The 13,527-nt window shown below is 34.8% G+C and overlaps 2 protein-coding genes across 2 annotated transcripts; both read left to right on the top strand.

Moving 5' to 3' along the window:
- Positions 1-7,718: 7,718 nt before the first annotated feature.
- Positions 7,719-8,471, top strand: LOC122311629 (RING-H2 finger protein ATL1-like). The gene has a single exon (XM_043126248.1). The coding sequence runs from the start codon at positions 7,769-7,771 to the stop codon at positions 8,312-8,314; it is 546 nt and encodes a 181-aa protein (XP_042982182.1). The 5' UTR covers positions 7,719-7,768; the 3' UTR covers positions 8,315-8,471.
- Positions 8,472-12,583: 4,112 nt separating this feature from the next.
- On the top strand, positions 12,584-13,117 carry LOC122310331 (RING-H2 finger protein ATL38-like). The gene has a single exon (XM_043124226.1). The coding sequence runs from the start codon at positions 12,584-12,586 to the stop codon at positions 13,115-13,117; it is 534 nt and encodes a 177-aa protein (XP_042980160.1).
- Positions 13,118-13,527: the final 410 nt, after the last annotated feature.

Raw genomic sequence — 13,527 nt, 5'->3', positions numbered from 1 at the left:
CTTTGTCAAAAATTGGGCATTCATCATAGGTTTTTGTGTCCACATACCCATCAACAAAATGAGCTTGTGGAAAGAAAAAACTGTCACATCGTTGAGACTATGCTTGCTCTATTAGCCCATGCCTCACTTCCTTTCACCTTTTGGGCCGATGCATTTGAAACGGGCATCTATCTCATAAATTATTTACTATCTCCCGCTACTAATCATAAATAACCCTATTATCATGTTCATCATCATGATCCCGATTACCTTTTTTTCAAAGTTTTTGGGTGTGAGTGTTTTCCCAACTTGAGGCCCTATAACTCCCATAAATTAAATTTTTGATCCACTTCATGTATCTTTCTTGGGTATAGTTCGGCCCATAAGGGGTATAAGTGTTTGGACCCCAAAACAGATAGGCTTTATGTTTCCAGAGATGTCATCTTTCATGAAGATTCCTTTCCTTTCTCTCTCACTCGGCCCAAGCCCATTCCACCTACTCCATCTGGGTCTCCCACGTCTGTTGCTCTCCCCTTACTTCAACCACAATCCTCTATTCTTGGCCCAGGCCTAGCCCCAAGCCAAGTCTGATACCCTTTACTCCTCTTGACTCTAACCTGATCCCTCGTCCCTTTCCAATCTCTCAATCCCCCCAATTCTTCCAATTCCTAATTCCCCTCATTCTTCCTTGTAACCCTTTCTTAGTCTCACCCCAATTCTTATTCCCCCCAGATCACCAATCATCACCAGGTCTCAGACAAACTCTTCAAGACCATGTATTCGAACTAATGGCACGATTCCTTTCCCGTCTTAGCAATGCTTCACTACCACAATCATCCCCAATATCCCTTTCAACTACTCTATTACCTCTAAACACCCTGAATGGTGTGATGCCATGACAAAGGAGTATCATGCTCTTGTTCAGAACCGCACTTGGCTCTTGTACCTCCTAACCCAAACTCTAATGTTCTTGGTTGCAAATGGGTCTACAAGACCAAAGTTCATGCCGCCGGCTCTATTGAGAGGAGAAAAGCACGTCTGGTAGCCAAGGGCTATCATCAACAATATGGGCTCGACTTCCATGAAATGTTCAACCCTGTCATCCAAGCTTCTACTATACGGATCATCTTGTCTCTTGCTGTGATTCGTGGATGGCCCCTCAAGCAACTTGATATTCAGAAAGCATTTCTACATGGTACCCTCACTGACCAGGTATACATGCACCAACCCCAGGGATTTATTAATCCCCAATTTCCTAATTATGTATGCAAATTGCAAAATGCCATTTATGGGCTTAAACAAGCCCCTAGAGTCTGGTTTGCTCAATTGAGCTCATGGTTGCTTGATTATGGCTTTTGTGTCTCTCAATTTGATGCGTCTCTATTTGTACTTGCTCATGGTGACCTACAGCTTTACCTCCATATGTGGATGATTTTATAATCACTGGTTCTCAAGCCTCTGCTATTGATCAATTTATTCATGACCTTGCCATAGCATTTCCTGGAAAGGATCTTGGCACTTTGTCCTATTTTATTGGCTTGGAGGTAACTCACCTCAATGATGATTTATTGCTCTCTCAACGGAAATACATACAAGATTTACTTACTAGGAGTAACATGTTGCATGCAAAACCTGTTTCCTCGCCTATGACTGCATCTTTGAAATTGTCCAAATTTGTTGCTCCAAGTTTTGATGATGTTACACTCTTTAGAAGCATTGTTGGGGGTTACAATATTTATCATTCACACAACCTAATATTTCTTATGCGGTAAATAAGATGTGTCAGTTTATGCACACTCCAAAATTACCACATTGGGTTGCTGCTAAATGCATATTGTGTTATTTGCAAGCCACTATAAATCATGGCTTGTTTTTCTCCTCCAAGTCGTCTCTTAATTTGCATGCATACTTAGATGCAGATTAGGCTAGGTGCCCAAATGATCATCGATCTACTGGTAGCTACTGTGTATTTTTGGGGCACAATCTAGTATCCTGGAGTTCTAAAAAGCATAAAACTATTGCAAGGTCGAGTATCGAGGTTGAATACAAGTCTGTAACTTCCTTAACAACCATGATAATCTAGCTTTAGACTATCTTATCCGAGCTTGGTGTTCCTCTTCATCCACACCAACCCTATGGTGTGATAATATTAGGGCCACATATTTGGTTACCAGTCTAGTGTTTCACTCACGGACGAAGCATATGGATATCAATTTTCATTTTGTTAGATATTGCATTGCTGCAAAATCTTTACATGTTTCTTTCATCATCTCCAAAGATCAACTAGCTGATATATTCACCAAACCTTTGGTTGTAGATAGATTCTTTACATTGAGGTCTCATCTCAAAGTTGTTGACATCCCTTTGGACTCGCAGGGGCATGTTAATATAGACAGACAATATTCTAGTTTCTAATAAGGAACCGTAGACTTTGTACAGAGCATCATAAACTTTATTTTTCCCCAGGATTTATAACCATTTTTTATTCTTTTCTAGTTTCTAGGATATTGTACTCACACTGTAGAAATATCCATGCAAATGCAATACAATGACATATAGAATTTTAGAGGAAATGGTATTCTGTTAGTTGGCCTAAGCTCAAGGGGATTGGGTGAAGTGAGCGGTGTTGCAAGGGTTGAAGTTTCAGCTTGCATGCATCATCTTGTGTAACTTGTGCAAAGTGAATAGTACCCTAAAACCATCATGATTTCATTAATTCAGGTGCTACAATGACCCTAAGGGTGCTGGTTAGGCCATGGTGCAAAAGGAAGAAGAGAAAAAAAATTTTAAAAATAAGCATGAAGGTGATGCGTTCAAGGATGATAACTTTAGACAATTTTGATCGTGGCCTTGACTCATTCTCTTGTCCTCTCTTCATGACTGATTTGTGTAGGTCATTAATCACTCTTGGAAGGCTTTTCCAGGTGAGAGAATTGTTCTTGGTTGGCTGCCAAGTGATCATGAACTAGTAGCTCAAAAGAAAGGGGTGAAGGGAAGTGGGTTGCCGAGTGAGGGTGGCTTGATGCCATCGGCTTGGAGCCTTCTTTGTATAGGGAAAGTTAGTCAAATGTTTCTGATGATCATGAGGGCCTCTTGGGGATTGGTTGGTGATGGAGGTGGCATGTGGTGGTGGCTCAGCCAAGGGTAGGAATGGGGTTGAAACTCAACCAACCCAGTTTCCATCCAACTAGTACTTGGGGTGCAATCGGTTTGGGGTTTTGGTTTGGTTCTTGAAACCAAATTCATCCAAGGCTTGGTATAGTTCTAAAGAGATCATATGAGGTGTTTAAAGGCCATAATGCCCTTGAGAAAAAGGCACAAAAAGATTGGACTAAGAGAAGTCAGTCCATTGCACACAAAGATACACACGAGTGCCAATTAGTGTAGTTTTGGGGTCTTGATATCATTTCTCTTAATGACATGTGTGGAGGCTTATCTAAGATTTTCATATGATCTAAGAATGATGCAATTGAATAATGAAATAAAAAAATTTCATATCAAAAAGGCTAAAAATATTAAGAAAGAAAATTAAGCTTCAAAACATTGTTTAAAGATACTAATCATGGGTACATTGATTAATGGTCTTAACCCAATTTCAAAACCTAATTTGAGTTCAAAGAATCACATAGGGTATGATATGGGCTTGAGGAAACCAATGGTATGGTGTATTGGGCTTCAAATGAAAGAGTGAATAGAAGCAAAACAAGGCTTAGGGCCTTGTTGGGCTTAAAAAGGCCATGAGTGTGAGTGGGGGGTTTATGGACTTTGGATGTGAGTGGATGGAAGGCCTTATTTCTAGATTTTGAGGGATTAAGAGAGACTTCAAGATCCACAAAGATGGGGGGCTTGAAAGGTTTACTGTGACATAATTGGACCATGGACCATGGGTCAAGCCTCCACTAAGTTAGGCCTAATGCCTTCCTCATACTTGGGCCAACCCTAACCAAGGCTATCCTTCCAAAACTTGTATTCCTATGAGACCTGGTTTAAGGTTTCTAAGGCTTGGCCCATTAATGTCCTAAAGTTCTAAGGGCCTTAATAGAATCACTAATGGGCTTGCTTCTCTTAACCTTCAAACTTAAAATTAATGACACTAAGTACCATAATCTAAATAAGTCTAACTATTTCTAATAGAATAAATAATCAAACATAATAATATAATAATAAAAACTTTAAAGCCCAAAATCACAAGCTTAAACTAAGGGCATTTAAAGATTAATCCTAATGATTAATTAGGAAGGGTGTCACACACGTTTAATAAGGAAATTGTAAGTGAGTGGCTAAAATATTCACAGAAGATGTGTTTTATGGATCATCGACAGTATTTGTACGCAAATCATGAATAGTGAAGGGAAGGCGCTAAATTTGATGGGGAAGTGGAGAACAAAATTGCATAAAAGGAGTTGTCTGGAGATGAGATAGTGGAACAAGTAATGGAACTTGGAGTGAACAATTTTGAAAAAGGTTGGGGAAAGGACAATAGAAAAAGAGACGCAACGGAATTAAATTTGACAAAACATAGTATTTTTTTTTTTAACTTGTCATATTGGTCGTCATGCATGTTGCGACATAGTTTGGATCTAATACATATGGAGAAGAATATTTATGATATTGTGATAATATACTGGGGATATTGATGAGCATTAATAAAAAGTCAAAGGATACGATTAAGACGAAGAAAGATTTTGAAAGAATGATAATTCAACATAATCTTCATTTGCAGATGGAATGCATTAAGGTAATTATGCTGCATACATATTTTACGATGACATGGGATAAGAAGATTGACTTTTGCAAATGGTTGCAAGGTGTTTTCCAGATGGTTATGCTTCAAATTTTGGTAGATGTGTGAGCCCTGATGAAAGGAAAATGAGTGAATTGGAAAGTCATGATTATTACGTATTTTTGTAAAAATTGTTACCGTAGAAATTTGTGGGAAGCTGACTTCTTATGTACGTGTCGTCATAACTTAATTATGCATATTTTTCAAGGATTTGTGCTCTCATGTAGTAAATCGAGATGTGTTGTGGAAGATGGAAAAATTATTGCAATAACACTATGTAAATTCGAGCATATCTTTCCACCATCATTTTTTAACGTAATGGTCCATTTAGCAATGCATTTACCTCGAGAGGTACTGTTAGGTGGACCAGTGTAGTTTTGTTAGGCGTATCTAGTTGAGAGATTTTTAGGTAGACTAAAGGGCATTGTTGAGAATAAATCCCAAGTTGAGGGGTTAATAGCATAGGCCTATATACATGATGAATGGTTGACATTTTTCTCTCTATATCTCCGTGGACTTGAGACATGCTCTAATCTAAAAGAGCCAAATGTTAATTTTGGTACCCCTCACCCTTGTGAGCTATCTGTGTTTTCTCAGAATGTACGACCCTTGTTCATCAAGTTCTTATAAACCGCTTTCAACTTCTAATTTTGTACAATAAGGAGCCTTTAGTCTACCTTTTATGTCAACTAGCCAAATGCCATTGTCTTCATTTTCCAGCTGCTACTAGCTTTACTACCAAGTCTCCTTTTTAATTAGGTTTTGTTGATGTAAGGAGTCTTGCACCCATGATTTCTAGTAACAATTTCTAGTAACGATTTCAAGTACTATAATTCGTTTGTTAGTTCCTTTAGTCCTTATACTTAGTTGTATCCAGTCAAGCTGAAATTTGACGTAGATCAAGTTTTTCTTTTATTTCAAAAATAAGCAGAAATCTTTCTTGATGCTAAGATCAAATCTGTACAAAGTGATCGAGGAGGTGACAATCTTGTCTCTTGATGTATTGTCCACACTTTTGAGCACAAGTACTACTTGCCTGCCTTTTTGTTGAAACTGATCGACTCAATAGGATAATGCTTCACCAGGTAAACCTATGTGATCTACTATAGGGCTAGTTTGGATTCAAAGATGAGATGAAATGCTTTCTGAATCCAAACAGGGCCTATATGTCAACTAAGCTAGCAACCTAGCCTTGTAAATCTAGTTTTGCAAGGAGCCAACCCAAACCGACTCAACTTGAACAAAAGCAAACTTGGTCGAACCCATATGACCTGACTTTAAAAACATGGTCACTATCCATGCTTCCATAAACATAAATTGATTTAAATCATTCAAAGATTTACAGACCATGGGAGAGGAAGAGAGAGAAGTGGTATTGGGATCAAAGGAGGAGAAGATCTCGAGCTGAGAAGGTGAGGCGTCCCCAAGCCTCGACCTGCCCAGCACCAGCAGTAGTGGTGGCGGCAACAGATCTGTAACCAACGACATCTAGCTAGAGCAATGCTATACTAAAGATAGAGAAGCAGATCTATAAACGGCAGCGTCTAGCCTATCCTCTTCTCTTCTCTGAATAGCAAACTCAAAAGAGCTCTGCTTTTTGGTTTCTCTCTTAACTCGAGGGCTTCGATCTGACTCTAATTTTGGAAAAGAGGGTGGCTATACTAATGGTGGACAGCTGCTAAGGAATTTAATTTATGGTGGTTGTTGCAAGATGATTTTGGGAGGAAGAGGTGATAGCAAAAATTAATGAAAGAATTCTCTGCAAGCAGTATATATAGGCTATTTTCCATTTTTTTCATTTTCCTCTTCTCTTCTCTTCTCTGCATAGCAAACCCAAAATTTTTTTGTTCACCATTTTCTATTTCATTGCATTTTCCTTTTTGTGAATTTCTTCTTTTTGTTCATGCTTGCTGGTGTCACGCACAAGGTATTAGCCACATAGGGAATTTGGTGCTCATATTGGGCAAGATGGCTTGGATGAGTTTGTCAAACATGACAATGCCATTGACGTTGGCGTCCATGTTGGCCAGAAGGAGATGGAGTTGGTCGCCAGAGGGCTTAAGGCTGAGTGAATGAAAAAGATTGAGTGGGCGGCTACTCGTTAGAGTTTGAGGAATTCCGGACGGGTTGACACCAATTAATAAACCCGTTATTTTGTCGGGTTGGAGACCCGCTCAAGTAATAGCCGATAAAATACGGGTCAGTTTGGGTCAGCCTAATTGGGTCCAGTGGGTGCTTGGGTCATTGTCAACTTCCTGTGTTCCTTGACCCGCCTGCATGCATAATGTTCCTGTATTAACAATGTGCATGTGCATGCGCATGTCAATACATGTATCGACCAACAGACCAAGACCGGGCTAGTACTGTAAGGCTCATCTTGTGCTATCCAAAACATATATATGCTCACCACGGGTCTTCATATACGCCTAAATAGTAAATACCTCAGTGCAAATCTCAGCATATGTAGACTCTGTTGGGCAATGTCTGAATTATTATCAAATAATTAAGCGAATATTCCATCTTTTACTATTCATTTAAATTCGACTTGCTTTTAATAGCCTTATATATATGTTGAAATTTGAAATGGTAGGAAGTCAAACTCATTCATTCCATTAATATTAAAACCAGCTCCATTATTTTAGGACTTCTAAAAGAAGTAATATTTGTTGAAATCTAAAGAAAACTATTTGTGTATTTTCGAGACGTGCAAGTTACGTATAATAATCTTTTAATAGTAAGTTTCGCCTTGAACTTTATCCTTTTTTCGTTGGAAACTATTGCAATCATTTTACCCGCCATGGCGTCCATGCGAGTGTCTGAACTCTAAAAACTCAAAGACGTAGATGTCTCGGTCGGCGCGGTACTTTGAATTATCAAGCAAGCAGTGGCTATCTTCTCTGCCAACTCATGAACTGGCCGGTAGACTTTCGCCATCTAATACCCCATTTAAGATCCATCTGCTCATTCACTGCTCGTCCTTACATTTTTGCCTTCTTTACTTGCTTCATGGGTTTACCATTCGTTAGCACTAAGTTTCCAAAGCTCACTCTGCATGTAATCACCTCTCAAAACCTTTTTCCGGGCAACCTCGTAAAAGAATTCATCCTTGTTTTGCTATTCTCGTGCCTGTCCCTTCTCAGGCAACTCTTCTTCTTCAGAGATGGCGAGGATATTCGGCCATCTCCATCATTGGTGCCTGTCCCTTTCCACTTCATAGTCGAATCCATCAAGAGGCATCTTCCTTCTGTTCAATATGGAGATATTCTCAAAAGAAGAGGAATTTGTATAGCCAAGGAATGTATCTGCATTGTTTGCATGAATTCCATAGAGGCAAGCGACGGCGTTAGAGAGCTCTGCAATTGCTGCCACGTGTTCCACAAGGAGTGCCTTGATGTTTGGATTGGTCAGGGCCATGCAACATGTCCTTTGTGCAGAGCCAAGTTATTTCCATTAATCCAAAGAGAAGAGCTTGGAACATTGGGAGGTGATCCATGGAGAATGGAGAGAATGGTTTACTTGTTTGGTGAGGATTATGTAATGGGTACTTCTTGATTTTGATATCGATCTTAGACGAGTGTAAATGACACCATCCCAACTTCTTGTTGTTCTTCCTTTCTAGGCAGGAAATGCTGATTACTCTGTTGTTTCGCTCATATTTTCTAGACATGATTCCTCATAATAAAGGGAAGTAAAAGGTTTTTGTCAAATATATCAATTTTTATTGTTATGATCAACATATATAGTTTCTAATTTAATGCTTCCATTTCTTCCCATATATATACGTGTTCTATATAGATGATATATAGAATCATAGATGCTTGAATTTCTGGGCCAACTAATGAAAAGAGTACTTGTTCCGTCAATTTGACCAATCTTTGATCACCGGGTAAATATCGCGGCGGTGAGGAAGAAACATCAAAACTTTGATCAGATTCAGACAAGTAATTAAACAAATGACTGCGTTATTTTAATTTATTGATCATGTCAACTAATTTTGAATGACTGTATTCTCATATATATAATTTATATATATATATATATATATGTGTGTGTGTGTGTGTGTGTGTGTATATATCTATATATATGTATGTATTGTAGCTACATGTCATTTTTAATTGAAACTTAGGACTCGTTTGGATGTTGAGAAATCTTGTCTCATCACAATATTCAAACTCATTCAAATATAAAAATAAAAAATAAAAAAAATTTTGAATTTAAATCTTCAATTTTTTATCTAATTATTATCTAATCATTACAATTTTTTCAAACTTTCAAACAAAATTTAAAAAATAATTTAACTTTTTCAAATCTTTAAAATAAAAATAATATTAAAAAATTATATTTGAATAATATTTGAATTTTAGAATATTTTAATTCAACTTTTTCTTTCTCATTTTTTAAAATCTTATAAAATATTTTAATTTAAATTATTTTATATTATTCATGAATTTTTCATTTCATCACAATTACCTCCTAACATGAACTTAGTGACGTTACATTATGTTAACACGTTACATTACATATGTCAAACCTATTGACGGAAGTACAAGAATTAACTTTGTCAAACTAACAGCAATTAAGTATCGGAGTACTTGTCCGTACCTTGCATACTAATGTTTCTCTTATATTATATGGATCACAAGTAAAAGTCAAAGATGCGCTTGCTTTATTTATTTTCGTGAGGCCGTTATACTCTTCAAATATCTTTATCTCATTTTATTTTATATAATTATTATAAATTTTATAAATTTTTATTTAAAATATAATAGATAATTTAAATTTTTAAATTTTTAAATATAAATAATATTAAAAATTTTATTCTAATACTATATTTTTTAATTTTTAATTTTTATCTCATTTCTTTTTATTTATACGAGACTTTGTCGAGTTGTATAGTCATCATATTATTAGGACCCCTTCACTTAAGTTTTTTATTCTAGTTAATGTTAAAAATTAGTTTTCAATTCAGCAACATATTCGATGTGTTAATTGTTAAAATAAATATAAATAATTAAATTTACTTTCACTTAATCTTGTAAATTAGTGTTCATTTCTTGGTCCCCAAGCTGTTAAAAAAAAAAAAAAGGGCAAATCCATTGGGCTATTGCATTGATATATGCATACTATATTTCTTTCTTTGAATTGTGAAAAATATTTTAGAGAAAATTTGAAATATCTTTTTTTTTCAGTACTTGAATTTTATATTCTAAATATTTTTCAAAATTTAAATAAAGATAAATATTATAATTGTTTTTTTACCACTTGGATCAAATTCCTTTAATTTAATTTTCTGCTCCTTTAATAAAGATAGATATAATATATACATACATGTAAATATATATCTCAAGAATTATTGAAAGTCTTTGACAAAAATTATAAAAAAATCTTAGCCTCTTTATCACTGGGTCAATATCGTGATGGTGAGGCAACAAGCTGGGAGATATTATATAAATATATATATATATATATATATGTGTGTGTGTGTGTGTACTCAATGTGTACGATTGTCAACTTATCTTCGTAGAATTATTAAAAAATAAAAATAAAATACATTCAAGTTACAGACTTATCTTCGTAGAAATGTCTTTTATATGGGCCGTGGGCTACAGATCTTCGTAGAAATGTCTTTTATATGGGTCGTGGGCTAAAGATCTTCGTAGAAATGTCTTTTATATGGGCCGTGGGCTAAAGCATATGACTTGTGTCTAATTTTATAGGATAAGCCTAATTTTGAAAGGCGCCAAGTAAATATCTTTTCATTTTATTAATTAAAAAAAAAAAAAAAAACTATTCTCCTACCAATTATGATGGGGAGAGAGGAGAAAATCCCTTTTTTGAAATTTTGAACGTTTCCAAGGCCACTTGTCTAACCTCTATAATTGGTGACATAATGCGGCATGGTTGACAAACGAGAGTGGTCTAGGTTTTGCTTGGCTAGTGAGAATTTTCAGATGAGAATTTTAAATTTTAAGATTAAATATTAAAATATTATATTTTAATATTATTATTGTATTGAAATTTAAAAAATTTAAGAAAAAATTAAATTGTTTATTATATTTTGTATAGGAATTTGAGAAAGTTGTAATGATGAGATGAAAATTTTATGTTTGAGATAAAAATTTCTTGGAGCCAAGCAGAACAGACTCCAATATTTTATGGAACCGAGCTATCCAAAAATTTAAAAATAAAATCTAAGAAAAAAAGAGAAATATTTTATATATTTGAGTGATGAGAATCCACTAAAATTTATTTGAACAGTGAAATAAGATGAGATTATTTTATATAAAAATTAAAAGTTAAATAAATTATTATTATAATATTATTTTTTAATATTATTATTATTTTAATATTTGAAAAAATTGAATTTAGATTTAAAAAGATTAAATTATTTATTACATTTTGTGTGATAATTTCTAAAAATTTTAATAATAAAATATAAGATTAGTTGAAAGTATTTCTTAATCCGAACGGCTTTATCTCTTATTGATGAACATATGCATCAGAATTATTTCAAGTATGGGTTCTTAATTTTAAATGTCCCTCCTTCTATATATCTTGTGACTTGTTATATATACTCAATTAGGAAAACTCTATTTATAAGCCATTATGGATAACGTATCTAATAAAGCTTTTGACATAATTTGATTTTGAAGAGAAATTTTAAATTTAAATATTATAAATCAAATCTTACTCAATAAGCAATATAAAATGTATGTTTCACACACTTGCTTGTAAATAGAATAAATAATATACTTGGTTAAGCAATTAATTTTGTTTTCCAAAAAGTCAATATCAAGCTAGGGATTCTTCTGTAGCTCTGTTTATAATATTGTTGCCACAGGATCATCAAAGCATTATAATTAACATCAATATAGAGATCTAGATAACGATAAAGATATACATATATACCGTTTGTTTATGTTAGATTAGAGACTCAACCATGGCACCTGATAGCATTATATAAATTTTAATATAATCATGATTTTTAATCAATCATTTAACACTCTATCACGAAAAATTAAAAAAATATATATATATTTCCTTTCAACTACTTTACCAACAAATAAATTATTTACTAATAGATATAAAGATGATTTTAACTCATCTTATCTCATCATTATAATTTTTTTAAATTTTCAAACAAAATACATTAATACACAATTTAATATTTTTAAATTCAAAACAACAATAATATTAAAAAATAATATTCTAACAATATTTTATTCAAATTTTAACTTCTATCTAAGGCTGCATTTGGATGTTGAGCTGATCTGAGTTCTTTATAAATAGTAGTGAGTTAAATAGGTGGAGTGAGTTATGTGAGATCCATCTAAAATGAGTTTAGATGTGTTTGGATGTTATGATGAGTTTAGTACTATTTATGAAAAATTGAAAAAAGTTATAGGTCCCACGTATAAAGATGTGTTAAATTGAAAAAAATTATAGGTCTCAGATGGTTTGAGTTAAAATGAATTTAATAATTTGAGAGTTTGGTGTTTTGATATTAGAATCAGCTTAAAATTAGACTGAACTGAGTTAATCTCAGTTGACTCTTGCAACTAAGTGAAATCTAAAACTATATCATCTCATCTTACTATCCGTTATATGATGCCGATATATATAGACATCTTTTTTTTTTTTAACACGAACAATCAATAGTGACCAATCTTCTATGCATGCCAACTCAACTGGCCATGAGTTGACTTTCTGCAATTAAATTCCATTTAATATCATCTGATCTGCTCCTCCCAATTGGTAAGTACTGCTTCTCCTTCATTTTTTGGCTTCAATGCTTCATGGGTTTGGTATTGTCTTATTAGTATGACTAAGTTTCCAAAGCTCACTGGCTTAACCTCACAAAACCTTTTGCCAGGCCGCCTTGTGAAAGAAGCTTTCCTCTTGCTACTCTCATACCTGTCTCTTCTTAAGCAACTCTTCTCCTTTCGACATGATCATCATCGGCCGACCGAGGATATTCGGCCATCTCCTTCATTGGTACCCGTCCCTTTCCACCTCATAGGCGAATCCATCAAGAATCGACTTCCTTGTGTTCAATATGACGATATTCTCGAAAGAAGAGGAGTTTCTATGGTCGAGGACTGCGTGTGCGTTGTGTGCATGAGTTCGATAGAGGCCAGCGATGAGGTTAGAGAGCTATGCAACTGCTGTCATGTGTTCCACAAGGAGTGCCTTGATACTTGGATTGGTCAGGGCCAGGCGACATGTCCTTTGTGCAGATCCAAGCTATTTCCATTAATCCAAAGAGAAGAGCTTGGAATATCGGGAGATGATCCATGGAGAATGGAAAGAACGATTTACTTGTTTGGTGAGGATTATTTTATGAATACTCCTTGATAATCATGTCTAAATATTACCACCTTCCAGACGAAATCATATTTTTCAAATATAGGTTATATATAAGCTACTAGCATTAATCTACGTACGTACCTTCCTTATGTTTTAGAAGAGTGTCAATGGCACCATCCCAAGTACTTCTTGTTGGGGAGACTGTTCTTTCTTTCTTGGCAGGAAACAGTGAATGTGTAATTTCACCGATCGAGATTCTACACATTCCTGATTACGATAAAGATCAAAAGCAAAATTAGGTTTACAACATAGTTTCTTATTTCCTACATCAAGTTTTGTTTCCTATTTCTCTGAATTTCTTACAGAAATATATAGTAGCTAGTTGAAAATAAATAAGGCCACAGATTACAGCAAGTGGCCCGTGCTGTAATCTCTTAATCGGTGATCAATTAGCTACC

Source organism: Carya illinoinensis, chromosome 5 (assembly GCF_018687715.1).
Source record: "Carya illinoinensis cultivar Pawnee chromosome 5, C.illinoinensisPawnee_v1, whole genome shotgun sequence".
NCBI lineage: Eukaryota > Viridiplantae > Streptophyta > Magnoliopsida > Fagales > Juglandaceae > Carya > Carya illinoinensis.
The sequence above is the reverse complement of the archived record's forward strand: the minus strand, read 5'-3'. Positions and strand labels throughout refer to the sequence as shown.

What these genes read in the sequence shown, in the direction of transcription:
- LOC122311629 (XM_043126248.1), top strand. Translation starts at nt 7,769, where the DNA reads ATGGGTTTACCATTCGTTAGCACTAAGTTTCCAAAGCTCACTCTGCAT.
- LOC122310331 (XM_043124226.1), top strand. Translation starts at nt 12,584, where the DNA reads ATGACTAAGTTTCCAAAGCTCACTGGCTTAACCTCACAAAACCTTTTG.